This window comes from Lucilia cuprina, chromosome 5 (genome assembly GCF_022045245.1).
Source record: "Lucilia cuprina isolate Lc7/37 chromosome 5, ASM2204524v1, whole genome shotgun sequence".
Classification (NCBI taxonomy): Eukaryota; Metazoa; Arthropoda; class Insecta; order Diptera; family Calliphoridae; genus Lucilia; species Lucilia cuprina.
Window position 1 is genome coordinate 64,528,935 of NC_060953.1, and position 14,090 is coordinate 64,543,024.

At 27.7% G+C, this 14,090-nt stretch overlaps 1 protein-coding gene across 3 annotated transcripts; it reads right to left on the reverse strand.

The window, feature by feature from the left end:
- Positions 1 to 1,393: 1,393 nt before the first annotated feature.
- On the reverse strand, positions 1,394 to 9,447 carry LOC111677089 (isocitrate dehydrogenase [NADP] cytoplasmic). 3 transcript variants are annotated; one of them, XM_046951913.1, is made up of 3 exons: positions 4,748 to 4,779; positions 4,273 to 4,441; positions 1,394 to 2,768 (listed from the first exon to the last, which is right to left on the reverse strand). In XM_046951913.1, exons 2-3 carry the CDS (start codon positions 4,366 to 4,368, stop codon positions 1,539 to 1,541), a joined length of 1,326 nt encoding a protein of 441 aa, XP_046807869.1. In that variant the 5' UTR covers positions 4,369 to 4,441; positions 4,748 to 4,779; the 3' UTR covers positions 1,394 to 1,538. The 3 variants fall into 3 exon arrangements, with proteins under 3 accessions (XP_046807869.1, XP_023293910.1, XP_023293911.1); XM_023438142.2 differs by lacking the exons at positions 4,273 to 4,441; positions 4,748 to 4,779 and adding an exon at positions 9,294 to 9,447; XM_023438143.2 differs by having other exon boundaries at positions 4,273 to 4,754.
- Positions 9,448 to 14,090: the final 4,643 nt, after the last annotated feature.

Genomic DNA, 14,090 nt, shown 5'->3' on the forward strand with positions numbered 1-14,090 from the left:
GACAAAGATTATTTGTTTGAAATATTGCTACTATAGGATTAAACAGAAAGCTTTCATTGTATTACCCGTTTGGGGTTTGCATGTTAAGACTCGTGTTTGAAAAGATTATTGCAAAACAAACTATAAATAACAACAAAGTTAAACAAGTGAATGTGGAATTTTAATTGGAACTGAGCTCATACACATAATAATGGCCCCTATTCTGCATTTCAATTTGAATCGAAATTTTCTCCGTTTGGCAACATTGGTATTCTGCATTTCGATTCGACTCTCTGCCACATAAACAAGTTGCAAAAACGTAGGTGCGATCGTAACGCAGAATACACACAATCGTAAAGCATTGAAACGAAATGGAATTGCTTCTTCTTTTTATTACGACTCATTTTTTGTAGGGTTCTATAAATTGACTTTCGAATAATCGAACAATCGACTTTTTGTCGAAAAAAGTCGAAGTCGACTATTTTGTTCCAAAAAAGTCGATAACTCGACTATCGTCTATGAAAAAAGTCGACTTTGTAAATAAAAGTCTAAAAGTAGAAAGAGTCGAAAAGTCGAAAAAAGTCGTATCAAGTCGAAAAGTCGAAAAAATCGGAAAAAGTCGAAAATAGTCGGAAAATGTCGAAAAGTCGCTTCTGGCTTCGGAAAAAGTCGAAAATAGTCGGAAAAAGTCAAAAAGTCGACTATTTATAAAATATTAAAAGTCGAAATCGACTTTTAATTAAATGAAAAAAGTCGAAAAATCGACTTTTAATTAAATACAAAAAGTCAAAAAGTCGACTTTTCATAAAATGCAAAAAGTCGACTTTTCATAAAATGCAAAAAGTTGACTTTTCGTTTCAACTATAGAACCCTATTTTTTTGTTGAAATACCTTTTTTCGATCATTGCGTAACTAAATGCGTAAACGTTATCGAAATGCTGAACAGGGGTGAATAATAGTTCGAACAAATTTATAAAATATTGGTAATCTATGATTGTACGGGCGTATTTCTTATAATAAATACAAGTTTTATAACATAGGCCAACGAAATTGTACCCCTGAGATCAAAGTATACTTTAATCTGGGCTAAATTGGAATCTGATTAAAATTTTTATATCACAACAAGTTTTCGAGACACTGTAACCTTAAAGCCACCTGAAACATTAGGTTGTAAGAGTTTAGAGAAGATAGGTCAAGTTCAAGGACTCAAAAAGGACCCTTGAGACTCTTCTGCAAATTATATTCTTCTAAGTGCTTCTCATGTTTGTTTGTAAGTTATACTTCCCTTAAATAAAACTTCTATATTTTTTGTCTTTTATATTGGAAAGTACAAAAAAGGTAAATTTCTTTATTTATAATTTAACGTTTCTTAAACGCCAATATGGTGTTGTTTGTTTTTTTTTTTTTTGTTATCTAGGATGTATTATAAAATAAAATTAAAACATAAAATGCAAAAAAGATGCGTTCTTTAAAAATAAACATAAAAATACAAATCTTAAATATGAATCGCACTAGATTCAAATCTAGAGATGAGACTTTTTATCTTCATGAGTAGATAGTCAAGCCATAGCCTTCTTCAAGTTTTCAGCCAATTTGTCCATGAATTCAAAGGTTTCCATGTAGTCGCTACGTTGAACATTGTTCATGCCCTTAATGCAGATGGCCAAATCCTTGGTCATGGAACCAGATTCGATGGTATCGACACAGACCTTTTCCAAAGTTTCGGCGAATTTCTTGAGTTCTTCGTTGTTGTCGAGCTTGGCACGGTGCAACAAACCACGGGTCCAGGCGAAGATGGAGGCAATGGGATTGGTGGAGGTTTCCTTGCCTTGTTGGTACATGCGGTAATGGCGGGTAACGGTACCGTGGGCAGCTTCGGATTCAACAGTCTTACCATCGGGGCAGATCAAAACGGAGGTCATGAGACCCAAAGAACCGTAACCTTGGGCAACGGAATCAGATTGTACATCACCATCGTAGTTCTTGCAGGCCCAAACAAAACCACCTTCGGATTTCATGGCGTAGGCAACCATATCGTCGATTAAACGATGTTCGTACCAGATGCCAGCGGCCTCGTAATCCTTCTTGTATTCCTTTTGGTAGATTTCTTCAAAGATATCCTTGAAGCGACCATCGTACTTCTTGAGAATGGTGTTCTTGGTACTCAAGTACAAGGGCATTTTGCGGGAAAGAGCATATTTGAAGGAAGCATGGGCAAAGTCTACAATGGATGCATCGGTATTGAACATACCCATGGCAACACCAGCACCCTTGTATTGATGAACTTCATGTTTGATTTCACCACTGCCATCAGCAGGCACAAAAGTCATGGTCAAGGTGCCAGCACCAGGAACTACAAAGTCGGTAGCCTTGTATTGATCGGCATGAGCGTGACGACCAATAACAATGGGTTTCTCCCAGCCACTGACCAAACGGGGAATGTTTTTGCAAGTAATAGCTTCACGGAATACAGTACCACCGAGAATGTTACGAATAGTACCGTTGGGACTCTTCCACATCTTTTGCAATTTGAATTCTTCTACGCGCTTCTCATCGGGAGTAATAGTGGCACACTTAATGCCAACATTGTATTTCTTAATAGCTTCGGCACAATCGATGGTCACCTGATCGGCAGTCTTGTCACGATTCTCCATACCCAAATCGTATGTGTGCAATTCAATGTCCAAGAAGGGCAAAATCAATTTGTCCTTAATGGAAGACCAAATGATACGGGTCATTTCATCGCCCAAGATATCAACAACGGGTCCAGTTTTAATTTTAGTAGCCATCTGAAAATGTAGACGCAGTAGAGGTTTAGTATGTTTTTTGCTTGATAATGAACGCTAAAAGGTGGAAAGTTGATGGATTTTTTTTTGATAATGACTGGAGGGATGTGTCAATTTAAAAAAATAAAATTTGCTGATTATTTTAAATTTTGTCTTGAACAGATTATTGCACTGTTGTTTTAAGAAGAATTGAAATTTTAATCAAGTCAAAAAATTAATGATGCGAGTTATCGATAAATGATGATTTTAGAAGAATACTGTCAAACTCCTAAATACATCTAATACTAGGCCAGTTATCTTTGTTTACTAAATTATAAGTGTTGTTAGATTAGATATTGCCTAAAATAAATGAGACCGTGCCAGTAGAAAATATGATTTAACAATAAATTATAATAAAATAGGTTGGTTCTTTTGATTTTTTAGGAAAAATTACAGATATTTATCTGGAATAGTAAGAAGTTAGTTATAGTAAGCAAATATGTGTAAATTACATAGGACTTTAACAAATTATATATTACGGAAATTCTATGACGATTATATCAATAATAATTTATATAAATAAAGATTTCATAAACTGATTTTTTTCTTTTGTTTACTATATTAAGGGCAGGTTTCTTACTCCTCAGTTAAACTAGGCTTAACTTGCTGTTAGATTAAACTCGGAACAAATTTAGGCGGACTTTAACTGATTATTGTGTTTTTCAGTTTTAGATTTAAGCTCAGTTTACTTTGTTGGTATTGCCAACTTTTCACTCAAAAACATAAACAATGAACAGCTGTTTTTTGCAAACAATACTTTTGTAAAATGGAAAATTTTGGAAAAATGTTAAATAAACATTTAAAACAATAATAAATAAAACAAAACAAATCAGACAAATGCAATTTACTTAAAATATTTAGTTTTTGTTCTTCCGAAATCATTGTTTTTGTTATCTCACTTATAACTTGAGTTTAATCGGCCAGTTTTACTCAGTTAAACTAAAATTATAAGTAACATTACTGATAACTGAAAAACACGAATCATATATTAAACCAGGTTTAACCAAAAAATGAAGATTATCTTTATCAGAAAAACTCGCCCTTACTGTTTTTGCTAATTGTGTTTTCTCACTTATAACATAGGTTTACTTGGCCAATAACAATCAGATAGTAAGCAATGTTACTGTTTACCGAAAAACACAAAACGTATATTAAACTAGGTCAAGACAAAGAATGTAGATTATCTTTATCTGAAAAACCCACCGTAAGCGGTCAATGAAGGAGACATAAACCCGGATCGGAAATGTCTGAAGCAAAGAGCTAAAGAGCGAACAGTTTATTTCTCAATATGCAAGGATAAAAGAGATTTATATCTCAAAATATTGCAGTCATTAAAAATAGCAAGTAAATTAAGTTTAGATTAAAATTGTTTATATCTAGTTAAACTTTATTAAGTTTAAAACTGTTACTTATACATGTTTTAATTGTTATTTTTTTAACAAACAATATTGAATAAAAATTGTCTTACCCCAGCATAAATAATGGTTCGATTAATAGTATTATTTCTCAAAAAAGTCGGAGCAGCGGCATTTAAACAGCGAGTGGCCAAACGTAATGAAAACATAATGCAAATTTTTTGACACTTTTAAAACGAAAATTAACTTTTTGCTTTAAAATTCTCCTGCAATGCTTTTAGGCTTCAAAAAACAAAAACAAGACTGATAGTAAACTTTAATACGAATATTTAATAAAAAAATAATTGTACTTTTGCACTCTTGCCGTTTTTAAACGTATTTAAGGTTATGCAATGTACAACCGACTAAATGGATGGAAAAAAGTAAAACCGGGAGAGGAATTGTACAATAAGTTGTATGAAAACACAACTGATAACAATTGTAGTATATTTTATAGATAAGATTTCACAGAAATTAAATGAAAATATTGTAAAATTATTAAAAAAAAAACAAGTAATGGAATTAATTTAACACAGATTAAATTCTAACCGGCACAATAAATACAACACAAGGCACGATTACTAAAATAATAAAACAAAACAAATTTTGCAAAAAAGAAAAAAACATATGGGGCTGGTCTGTCAACTTTCTTTGTTTTGCATCTTTTTCTCTTAAAACTGTTATAAACTCTCTTAAAAGTGACTATTTCCTAAATTTTTAACAAAAAATTTATTGAAATTAATAATCTCTTTAATTTTATACCGGTTTTTGTTGTATTTTATAAAAGTTATGTCTTTTTTTATTTAACTAAAAAATTTATTGCTCTTTTGTTTACTTTTTTTTGTTCTATTTTTTGCTAACATCACGCCAGCAATAGTTTATCTATAGTTTTCTTTTTGAATTCTCTAAATTTTTATGAACAAAAAACTACTTTCTATTTGTTTACGAAAACTAGAAAATATAAAGACCCTACCCGCGTTTAATCTTAAAAAATTGCAACAACTATTATAGCTAGTGGGAGCAGCCGAAGAATATTTAAATGTTGTTTTTTTTGGACTTGTGCCAAGTCATCTTCGTTTGCAAAAAAAAACAAATAGAAGAGAGTAACTATTGTAAAAAAAAACACAAAAACATTGGACGGAAAGTTTCGAGATAATAATATGGTACGATTTTTTCAGTCGTATGGCTATGTTCATATAAATAATTAATAGGGGAGTAAGATAAATATATAATAACATACACATACATACATCACACCATTTCCAAAATTCTTTTAAAACTCGAGACTTGCCCGCATATTTATAAATGCTTAATAAAGTTATTGACGGTTTGTTGTAGGAATTTTGTATGGAAAAATTTGTATGGGTTTAAAATTAAAAATATTTTTTTATTAAAACTTATCAAAATGTTCCTGATCTTAAGGTGATAATTTAGTTTTAAAATTAAATTACGTTTTTGAAAGTAAATTCATAACTAGTTTTGCAAATAATAGAGTTCAGGGATATGGTATGATGTTTTCAATATATACATAGAACAATTAGTAATACTTAGGGCGGGTTTCTTACTACTCAGTTAAACTAGAACTGATAATTGTGTTTTTCAGTTATGGATTTAAGATCAGTTAAATTTGTTAGTAAGTTTCATTCAAAAACATAAATAATGACTATAGACTAGATTATAGATAAGACTATAGACTAGACTATAGACTAGACTTTAGACTAGACTATAGACTAGACTATAGACTAGACTATAGACTAGACCATAGACTATAGGCTGTTTTTTTTTGCAAATATCACTTTTGTATAATGTAAAATTTTAGAAATAAAAGAAATCAGAAAAATACTATTTAATTAAAATATTAAGTTTTTTTTCTTCCAAATTCATTATTTTATTGTATTTGTTGATTGTGTGTTCTCACTTATAACTTTTTAATTTGACAATTACACTCAGTTAATCTTAGATAACAAATATCTTTACTGATTACTGGAAAACACAAAAGATATATTAAACCAGGTTTAACCATAGAATGAAGATTGTCTTTATCAGAAAAACCTATGGAACTGTGTAAAGTTCCATGTATAGTATTTTCTTTAAACAAATCTCAATGTCCAAGTACCTTTCGAATCTCTATTCCCGATCTAGGTCGACAATTCTGTCATGTTTTCTTTCTCTTCATTTTCTTCACAACAAGAATAACGTTTAAGTCTGCACCGTTCTCACTATCATACCATGATTATCTGTGTATGACAGTTCATTCAAGCATGATCATGATATATAGAAATATAGAACCTTACGAAGTTTAAGAGTTTTTTCAGTGTTGTATTTTTATCACAACTAGCCCATTATTGAAATCGTGTGAGTACGATGCAATATTTAGAAAATTTATAAATGAATATTCATTGTATATTTGATACTTAGCATAAGAAGATAATAATACAAATCAATTATATTAACTACATAGTTCTTTATCATTATCAAAATAGCAGACGTTTTTTATTATTTTCCATTAAATAAGCATGACACCTGCAATTCTAATTTTAATCATATATGAGATTTATAAATCGTGTAGTACATTTATACTTGATATACATATATAGTGTCATTATGACGCAATATTTAAATTTATCAGTAGATTTTTTGTACTAGGAAATAAAACAAAATAATTTGGGAATTAGAAAATACCGTCCGCAATTTCTAATATATTAACCATTTTATTTATTCTTAAATTTTGTACTAAAACTTCCCAGGAAAAATAAAACGAAGTACTTCTAAAAGAATAACATTTATCACCACTTTAAAAGTAGCACTAACAGAATTTTGTTTACGTTCTGTGGAAATGATGTTTATTGACTTCCAAAGAAGCGAAATTTTTTTTTTTTTTTTTTTTTAAATCGAAGGTATAATTTTTTTGTACTGAAATTTTTTAATTAAACCAATTTTATTTTGGAATTAATTAATAAATGTGTTTAATTTAATTATTTATGTTGATATTATTTAAGTCAAATTAATTGTACAATTTCACTTCTTAATAACTTCCAAAAAATAACATAAAAATTACTTCCTGAAAATGACTTCAGATGTAGTGAATTTGGAATTAAATAAAAAAGACATCCCTCCTGTGACAAGCCAGTGTTAAAATAATAATAACTTCTTTAAACTTCACAGTGTTACCATACAAAACAGCAGAAAACATCACTGTTTGTTATCAAAACAATGCATGTTTTATAAAAAGAAGAAGATAATTGTAAGTGTAATATTAAAATTAATTGAGTATTCAAAAACACTTTGGGGATTAATTTAATCACTAATCTTTCACCTAAAGATTGAACCTTAATGTTTATTTTAGTAAAAATTGTATTATTTTTTTGCATCAGCTGTTTTCGCTTTTGCATTTTTTGCTCAAGTTTAAACCACCACCATTGGGGGGTTTAAACTAGCAAACAAAATTAACTAATTGAGGGCGGGTTTCTTACTACTCAGTTAAACTAGGCTTAACTTGCTGTTAGATTAAACTCAGAACAAATTTAGGCGAACTTTAACCGATGATTGCGTTTTTCAGTTTTAGATTAAGCTCAGTTAACTTTGTTAGTATTGCCAAGTTTTCACTCAAAAATATAAACAATGAACAGCTGTTTTTTTTGCAAACAATACTTTTGTAAAATGGAAAATTTTGGAAAAATGTTAAATAAACATTTAAAACAATAATTAATAAAACAAAACAAATCAGAAAATTACAATTTACTTAAAATATTATGTTTTTGTTCTTCTGAAATCATTGTTTTATTGTTTTTATTAATTGTGTTTTCTCACTTATAACTTGAGTTTAATTGGCCAATTACACTCAGTTAAACTAAGATAATAAGTAACTTTACTGATAACTGAAAAACACGAAACATATATTAAACCAGGTTTAACTAAAGAATGAAGATTATCTTTGTCAGAAAAACTCGCCCTGAGTATTCAAAAACACTTTGGATGATTAATTTTAATACCTAATCTTTCACCTCAAGATTGGCCCTTATTGTTTATTTTAGTAAAAAAAAGTATAATTCTTTTTATAAATTGCAAAAATTTGATTTTTTGCTTTAACTATAGAACTCTAATTTTAAGCCTATCTACTAAATGTTGAACAAACTATATATTTTGTGGAAACAGTGTAGGTATTTATTATAAACACAAAAGTAAATTTGCTAATTGATTTAAATATTTAAACCTTATCTATTGCTCGTCTCAGATTACATTATTTTAATTATCATGATTTTATTAGAATCACAGATGCTACAAACTCAAGCTTTCATTACAAAATTAATTTGCAATATGTAATAAAAAACAATTTAATAAACAATTTAAGTTAATGTATCAAGTTTAAAAACGTACATATTCTAATTAGAAAAAAAACAAGTTTTGAATGACTGGCAAAAAATGTACTTTAACCACTTGCAATTAAAATTGAAATAATTTAAGGTTATGTGACTTTTTTCGATTTTTATCAGATTACTTATGAATTGATAATTTTTAAAATTTAAAAAAATATTAAGTAGATAAGAAGTGAAAAATAACTTTTACCAAAATTAAATATGACAACACCTTTTTAACCCTATTAGGAATATTTATGAAAAATTTTTACAAAAAAAAAATTAACACTAATTTAAGCATGTGTATGTAATTTGCATAATTTAAGTTAAATTGAAAGTGACATTAATGCATAAATATTATAACATTAAAATGTTTAATATTTAGCAAACTTAACCTTTGGATTTTGTTCAATAGCTATTTGAAGTTTTAATTTGCAAAATTATTTTGCAATAGAGTTTTTTTTAATTAAAATGTAAATAAGCCAGACAGAAAAAAACAAAAACAAAATGGCAATAAAAAAGCTTTTTCAACTAAAAATTACAAAAAAAACAAAATTATCTACTCTTTAAAATGCTCTTTGTACTTTATCTTTTCTCTTTTTGTATCTTAAGCAGAAAAATTGCATAAAAGTGCAGGTGAAAAAATTATGAATGTGAAACTTTTGCTAATTTAAAATAAATTTAAAACTTTAAATAATTTATGAATTTCTATAAAATTATTAAAAAAAATTACAACTCACCTTAAAATAAAAATAAGTTTACTTCACTTGGTTTTAATTAAGAAAAAAAATCACAAAATACAACCACTCTCAACGACGCACGATAGAAGACTGAATGACACGACACAACACAACTTGTTTGGTTGTTTTTTGAATTATGGGAAAAACTTTTTCTGTTCAAGAACTTGTTAGAGAAAATGTGTGTAAAAGAAAATAAGCAAAAACAAATATAAAAAAAACATATATTGTTATAAAATAAAACAAAATACCTACATATGTATAATAACAACAATAATAAAATAAACTTTTTGATTTGTTTTATTATTATTGTTGTTGTTATTTACCACTACTACATTGTCATTGGTTTAATAATTCGATGAGGTGACCGCCGCAACAAACATCTCTTTAACACACTTCTGGAATATTTATTTTTTATTTGTTGTTGTTATTATTGTTATTTAAATTTTTTTGTTGATATTTGGAAACAGGTATGGAAATTTTCGTAGGTACTTTAGAACTTTCGGTACTTTTTCTAACTTATAATAAACTTTTGATAAATAGTCGTCATAGTAGATGATGTAGGTACCAGATTGAAGTTTATTCTTTAGTCTAGTCCAGGTGATTCAAACGTTTTCGCTTCTCGGATCCATTGAAAAAATTATTTAATTTCGCAGACCCCTAAAGCTGGAGGTCCACACCACGCGTTCTACGCTTTCTTGCATTCTATGCGTCCGACAGAAATGTAGAATCAATGTATTTATATGATGAAAGCTACAAGCACAAATGCGTAAAATGCCTTGACGCGTAGAATGCTTAAAGTAGATCTACTTTGTGCCGGTCCACACTAGGAAACTTTCGTAGAGAAACTTTTTCTTAATTCTCTTTTGAAGTTTCCTAAATGTCCACACATAGAAACTTTTATTTCAGAAACTTCGTATTAATTGCACTGATTTGTTGTTGTACGAATGAGAAGAATAACAAAACAAAACAAGTTTCCGAGTACGGGAAACTTCGTACCGTTAGAGAGATGAATGATTTCCTTCTCTTTCTCTCTCATGCAAAATCAAAAGTTTCCCAAAAAAGTTTCCTAGTGTGGACCGGCAGTTTCTAGGGTTGCGACTTTTCGATTTTTTCGATTTTTTCTGACTAATCGATTTTTTTCGACTTTTTGAGAATCTAAAAAAAAGTCGAAAATCGTCGACAAGTCTGAAATGGTCGAAAAAAGTCGAAAATAGTCAAAAAGTCTATTATTGTCGAAAAGTCGGAAAAAGTCGAAAATAATCAAAAGTCCGAAAAAGTCGGAAAAAAGTCGAAAAATGGAAAATCCGACTATTTACAAAATATTAAAAGTCAACTTTTAAATGATAAAAATCGAAAAATCGACTTTGCATAAAATGCAAAAAGTCGAAAAATCGATTTTTAACTAAATGCAAAATGGTCGAACAATCGACTTTTACTTAAATGCAAAAAGTCAAAAAGTCGTTTTTTCGTTTCAACTATAGAACCCTACTCAGCATTTGAACACAAAAATATGAACTGTTTAACCAACAAATGTTAATGGTAAGGCAGATTTCGATAAGCTTTATTAATAGCAGCCTATAAGTATGCATAACATTTTTTAATATTTTGAGAACAAGTTAAATAAATTGATAAATTAAAAAAAAATATGTTAAACTTTTCAAATTCTTGAAGACAGTTAGTGTTGCCAGAATATTGGAAATCTTTTAAAGCGTCTAATGGGTTGTATTATCCTTTAAGTTGTTATTTATAAACAAATGATTATTAGATCAGTGCCAAATTTTTAATTAAAAAAATTCTCATTTGTAAAAAATTTTCTGTGGGGATATTAATTATTTTTAAATTTTTTTATACTTTGGAAAATTTCTTAAACTTAAATTTTATTTTGTAGAGCAAATTAAAATGTTTAGTGAATAATCAAATTTAAGTGATAAATCAAAGTTTTAATGAAAATTTAAATTTTTTAGTGAATAATCGAATTTAAATGAACAATTTTTATTGGAAATAAAAATATGGGTAAACAACAGCTGATCGATTATTACATTCAATCGCAAACAGATACGCAAATATACTCTTCCCACTTTAATCTAGACCCAGTTTCATAATAACTCTATTATTTAATATTTAATATCAAAATACACAATGTGAAAGGGAAAGGGCAATTTTCTCTTTTGTCACTATTAAAATACAAACATAATTTGCTTTCTTTAAATATTATTACCAGGGAAACCAAAATATGCAAATGCATGTTTTTTGTGGTGTGTCGTATGGACTCATGGATAAGATGTTTATACATTTCAGGACAATTTGAGAATTTTGGCATCGATTTGTTAGAGCATATTTTTGCATATTTTAACCGTAAGAGCATAATTTTGCATGATTTGACTTTTTAGCATATTTAAGGCATATTTTCGAGTTTTAAGAGCGTATTTTACTCTTTTAGTGCATATTTTGATGCTTTCGCTTCTTTTCGTTTTTATACATTTTTAATTTTCTTTACAAAACTTTATTTAAAAAAATAAAATTCTATTTTTTTATTTTTTTTTAATTTTTTAGCCTATTTTACAATTTTGAAAAAAAATTAAAAAAATTAATTATTGGAATTTATGACAACACCGATTAAAATGTCAGTTTAAAAGCTATGAATACAATTGGAAGAAATGTGTCAAACTTTGTCGTTTGAAATATGTTTTTTGGGGACCAAATGGTTTCATGTTATTTATTGGTTATCTGAACGTAAAACGGAATTCTATTATACTAGTTCTTCAAACTATGAGATGAAACATTTATAAAAAAAAATGTTGTAGGATATAGAATATGACATTAAACATTTATTATTTCATTACAATTTCAGTCTTTTTGAGCTTTTCAATGTTAAAAAATAATAAAAAAATTTATTTTTGGAGCATATATTTTAAATTTTAAGAGCATATTTTGAGTTTTTTACGGCATATTTAAAGCGCTTAAAACACTTTTTTTAGAGCATGTTTTCGGTTTCCCTGATTATTACCAAATTTCATGTTTATTTCAAATTAATCTTTAAAAATTCACTTTTTAAATTCCTTTTATCGAAATTTATTATTTTTGTTTATTGAAAACCCATTTCAACCATTAATATGTTAATAAATCTTTCTCTTTAGTTAAAATTCTTTACAAATATTTTACTATTCTTTAAGCGAAAAAAAACTGTCACATAACGTGATGGTTTTTATGACAAATTATAAATTGGATTTTGACAGTTAGAAAAACATAAATATAAAACATAAAAAAATTAAATAACAATACAAAATTATGATAATTTTAAAATTTTTGACAGTTTTTCTTAATTTGCACACTTATTAAAATATATAACAAATTTACTCACCTAAAATATTAATTTGTTTTTTTTTGTTTTAGAAAAAAAAACAAAAACTTTCAAATTTAACTACAATTAAGAAATATTGTATATTGTTTGCAAAAATGTATATAAACAAAACATACCGTCAGTCATCCAGTTAAATTTAAAGAAAAAGAACAAATTGCTGTTTAACCTATTTTTAAGGAATAACAGTAAATCAAAGAGAAAGACGTGCGAACAATAACCCAGCGTGTGGTTCGAGTTGTTGATGAAAACATATTGCCGAAAAATGAATCACAATAAACAGAAATGGTGGCACAATAATATAAACAAAATCACCATTAATGAGGAATTTGTAATTTAAATATTTTAAGTTTCGATTTCATTACGAAAAATAAAATTAAAAAAAAAACAAGATGAAATAACTGCGAAAAGAATAGAAATGAAAGGGAGAAGAAAATATAATTAAAAATTTGCGAAAATGCAAATTATCTATAGTATTTAATTAATTTGAATATAAAAACGTCAATATCTACGCATATTAATGTTAGAATGATTAATTAATTAAAATTGTTTTAATTAGCATAGTAATTGAAACATAGATAGATAGATAAATAGATAGATATTAAGTTATGTAGATAGATAGATAGATAGATTGATAGATAGATAAATAGATATATAGATAGATAGATAGATAGATAGATAGATAGATAGATAGATAGATAGATAGATAGATAGATAGATAGATAGATAGATATATAGATAGATAGATAGATAGATAGATATATAGGTAGGTAGATAGATAGATAGATAGATAGATAGATAGACAGATAGATAGATAGATAGATAGATAGATAGATAGATAGATAGATAGATAGATAGATAGATAGATAGATAGATAGATAGATAGATAAATAGATAGATAATTAGATAGATAGATAGATAGATAGATAGATAGATAGATAGATAGATGGAAAGAAAGATAGATAGATAGATAGATAGATAGATAGATAGATAGATAGATAGATAGATAGATATATTGATAGATAGATAAATAGATATATAGATAGATAGATCTATCTATCGTCAACTTTCCTATCTATCGTCAACTTTCATTGTGAACGGACGTGTTATCAAGAGTTCTCTAGAAAATCGCAGTTTTTAGTGGTTTCAAGTGAAGTGTTAAATATAAAAAATTTACCAATAAAACAACAAAAAAATTCTATACAATATAGTGTAAAAAAATATATAAAAAGTTAAAAAAAATCAACTAAAATATTAATAAAAAGGTTTAAAACTATCAAATAAAAGCCAAACCAAACTTTTTTTTTTTTTTCCTTTTCTTGCATTAACATAAAAAAAAGCATAAAAATCAAAAATTATGAGTTCGCTCTGCGACGAATGTAAAAAGTCTCTCCCAACTTCGGGTGATTTTGTAAAGTGTTTAAACTGCAAATCCAACT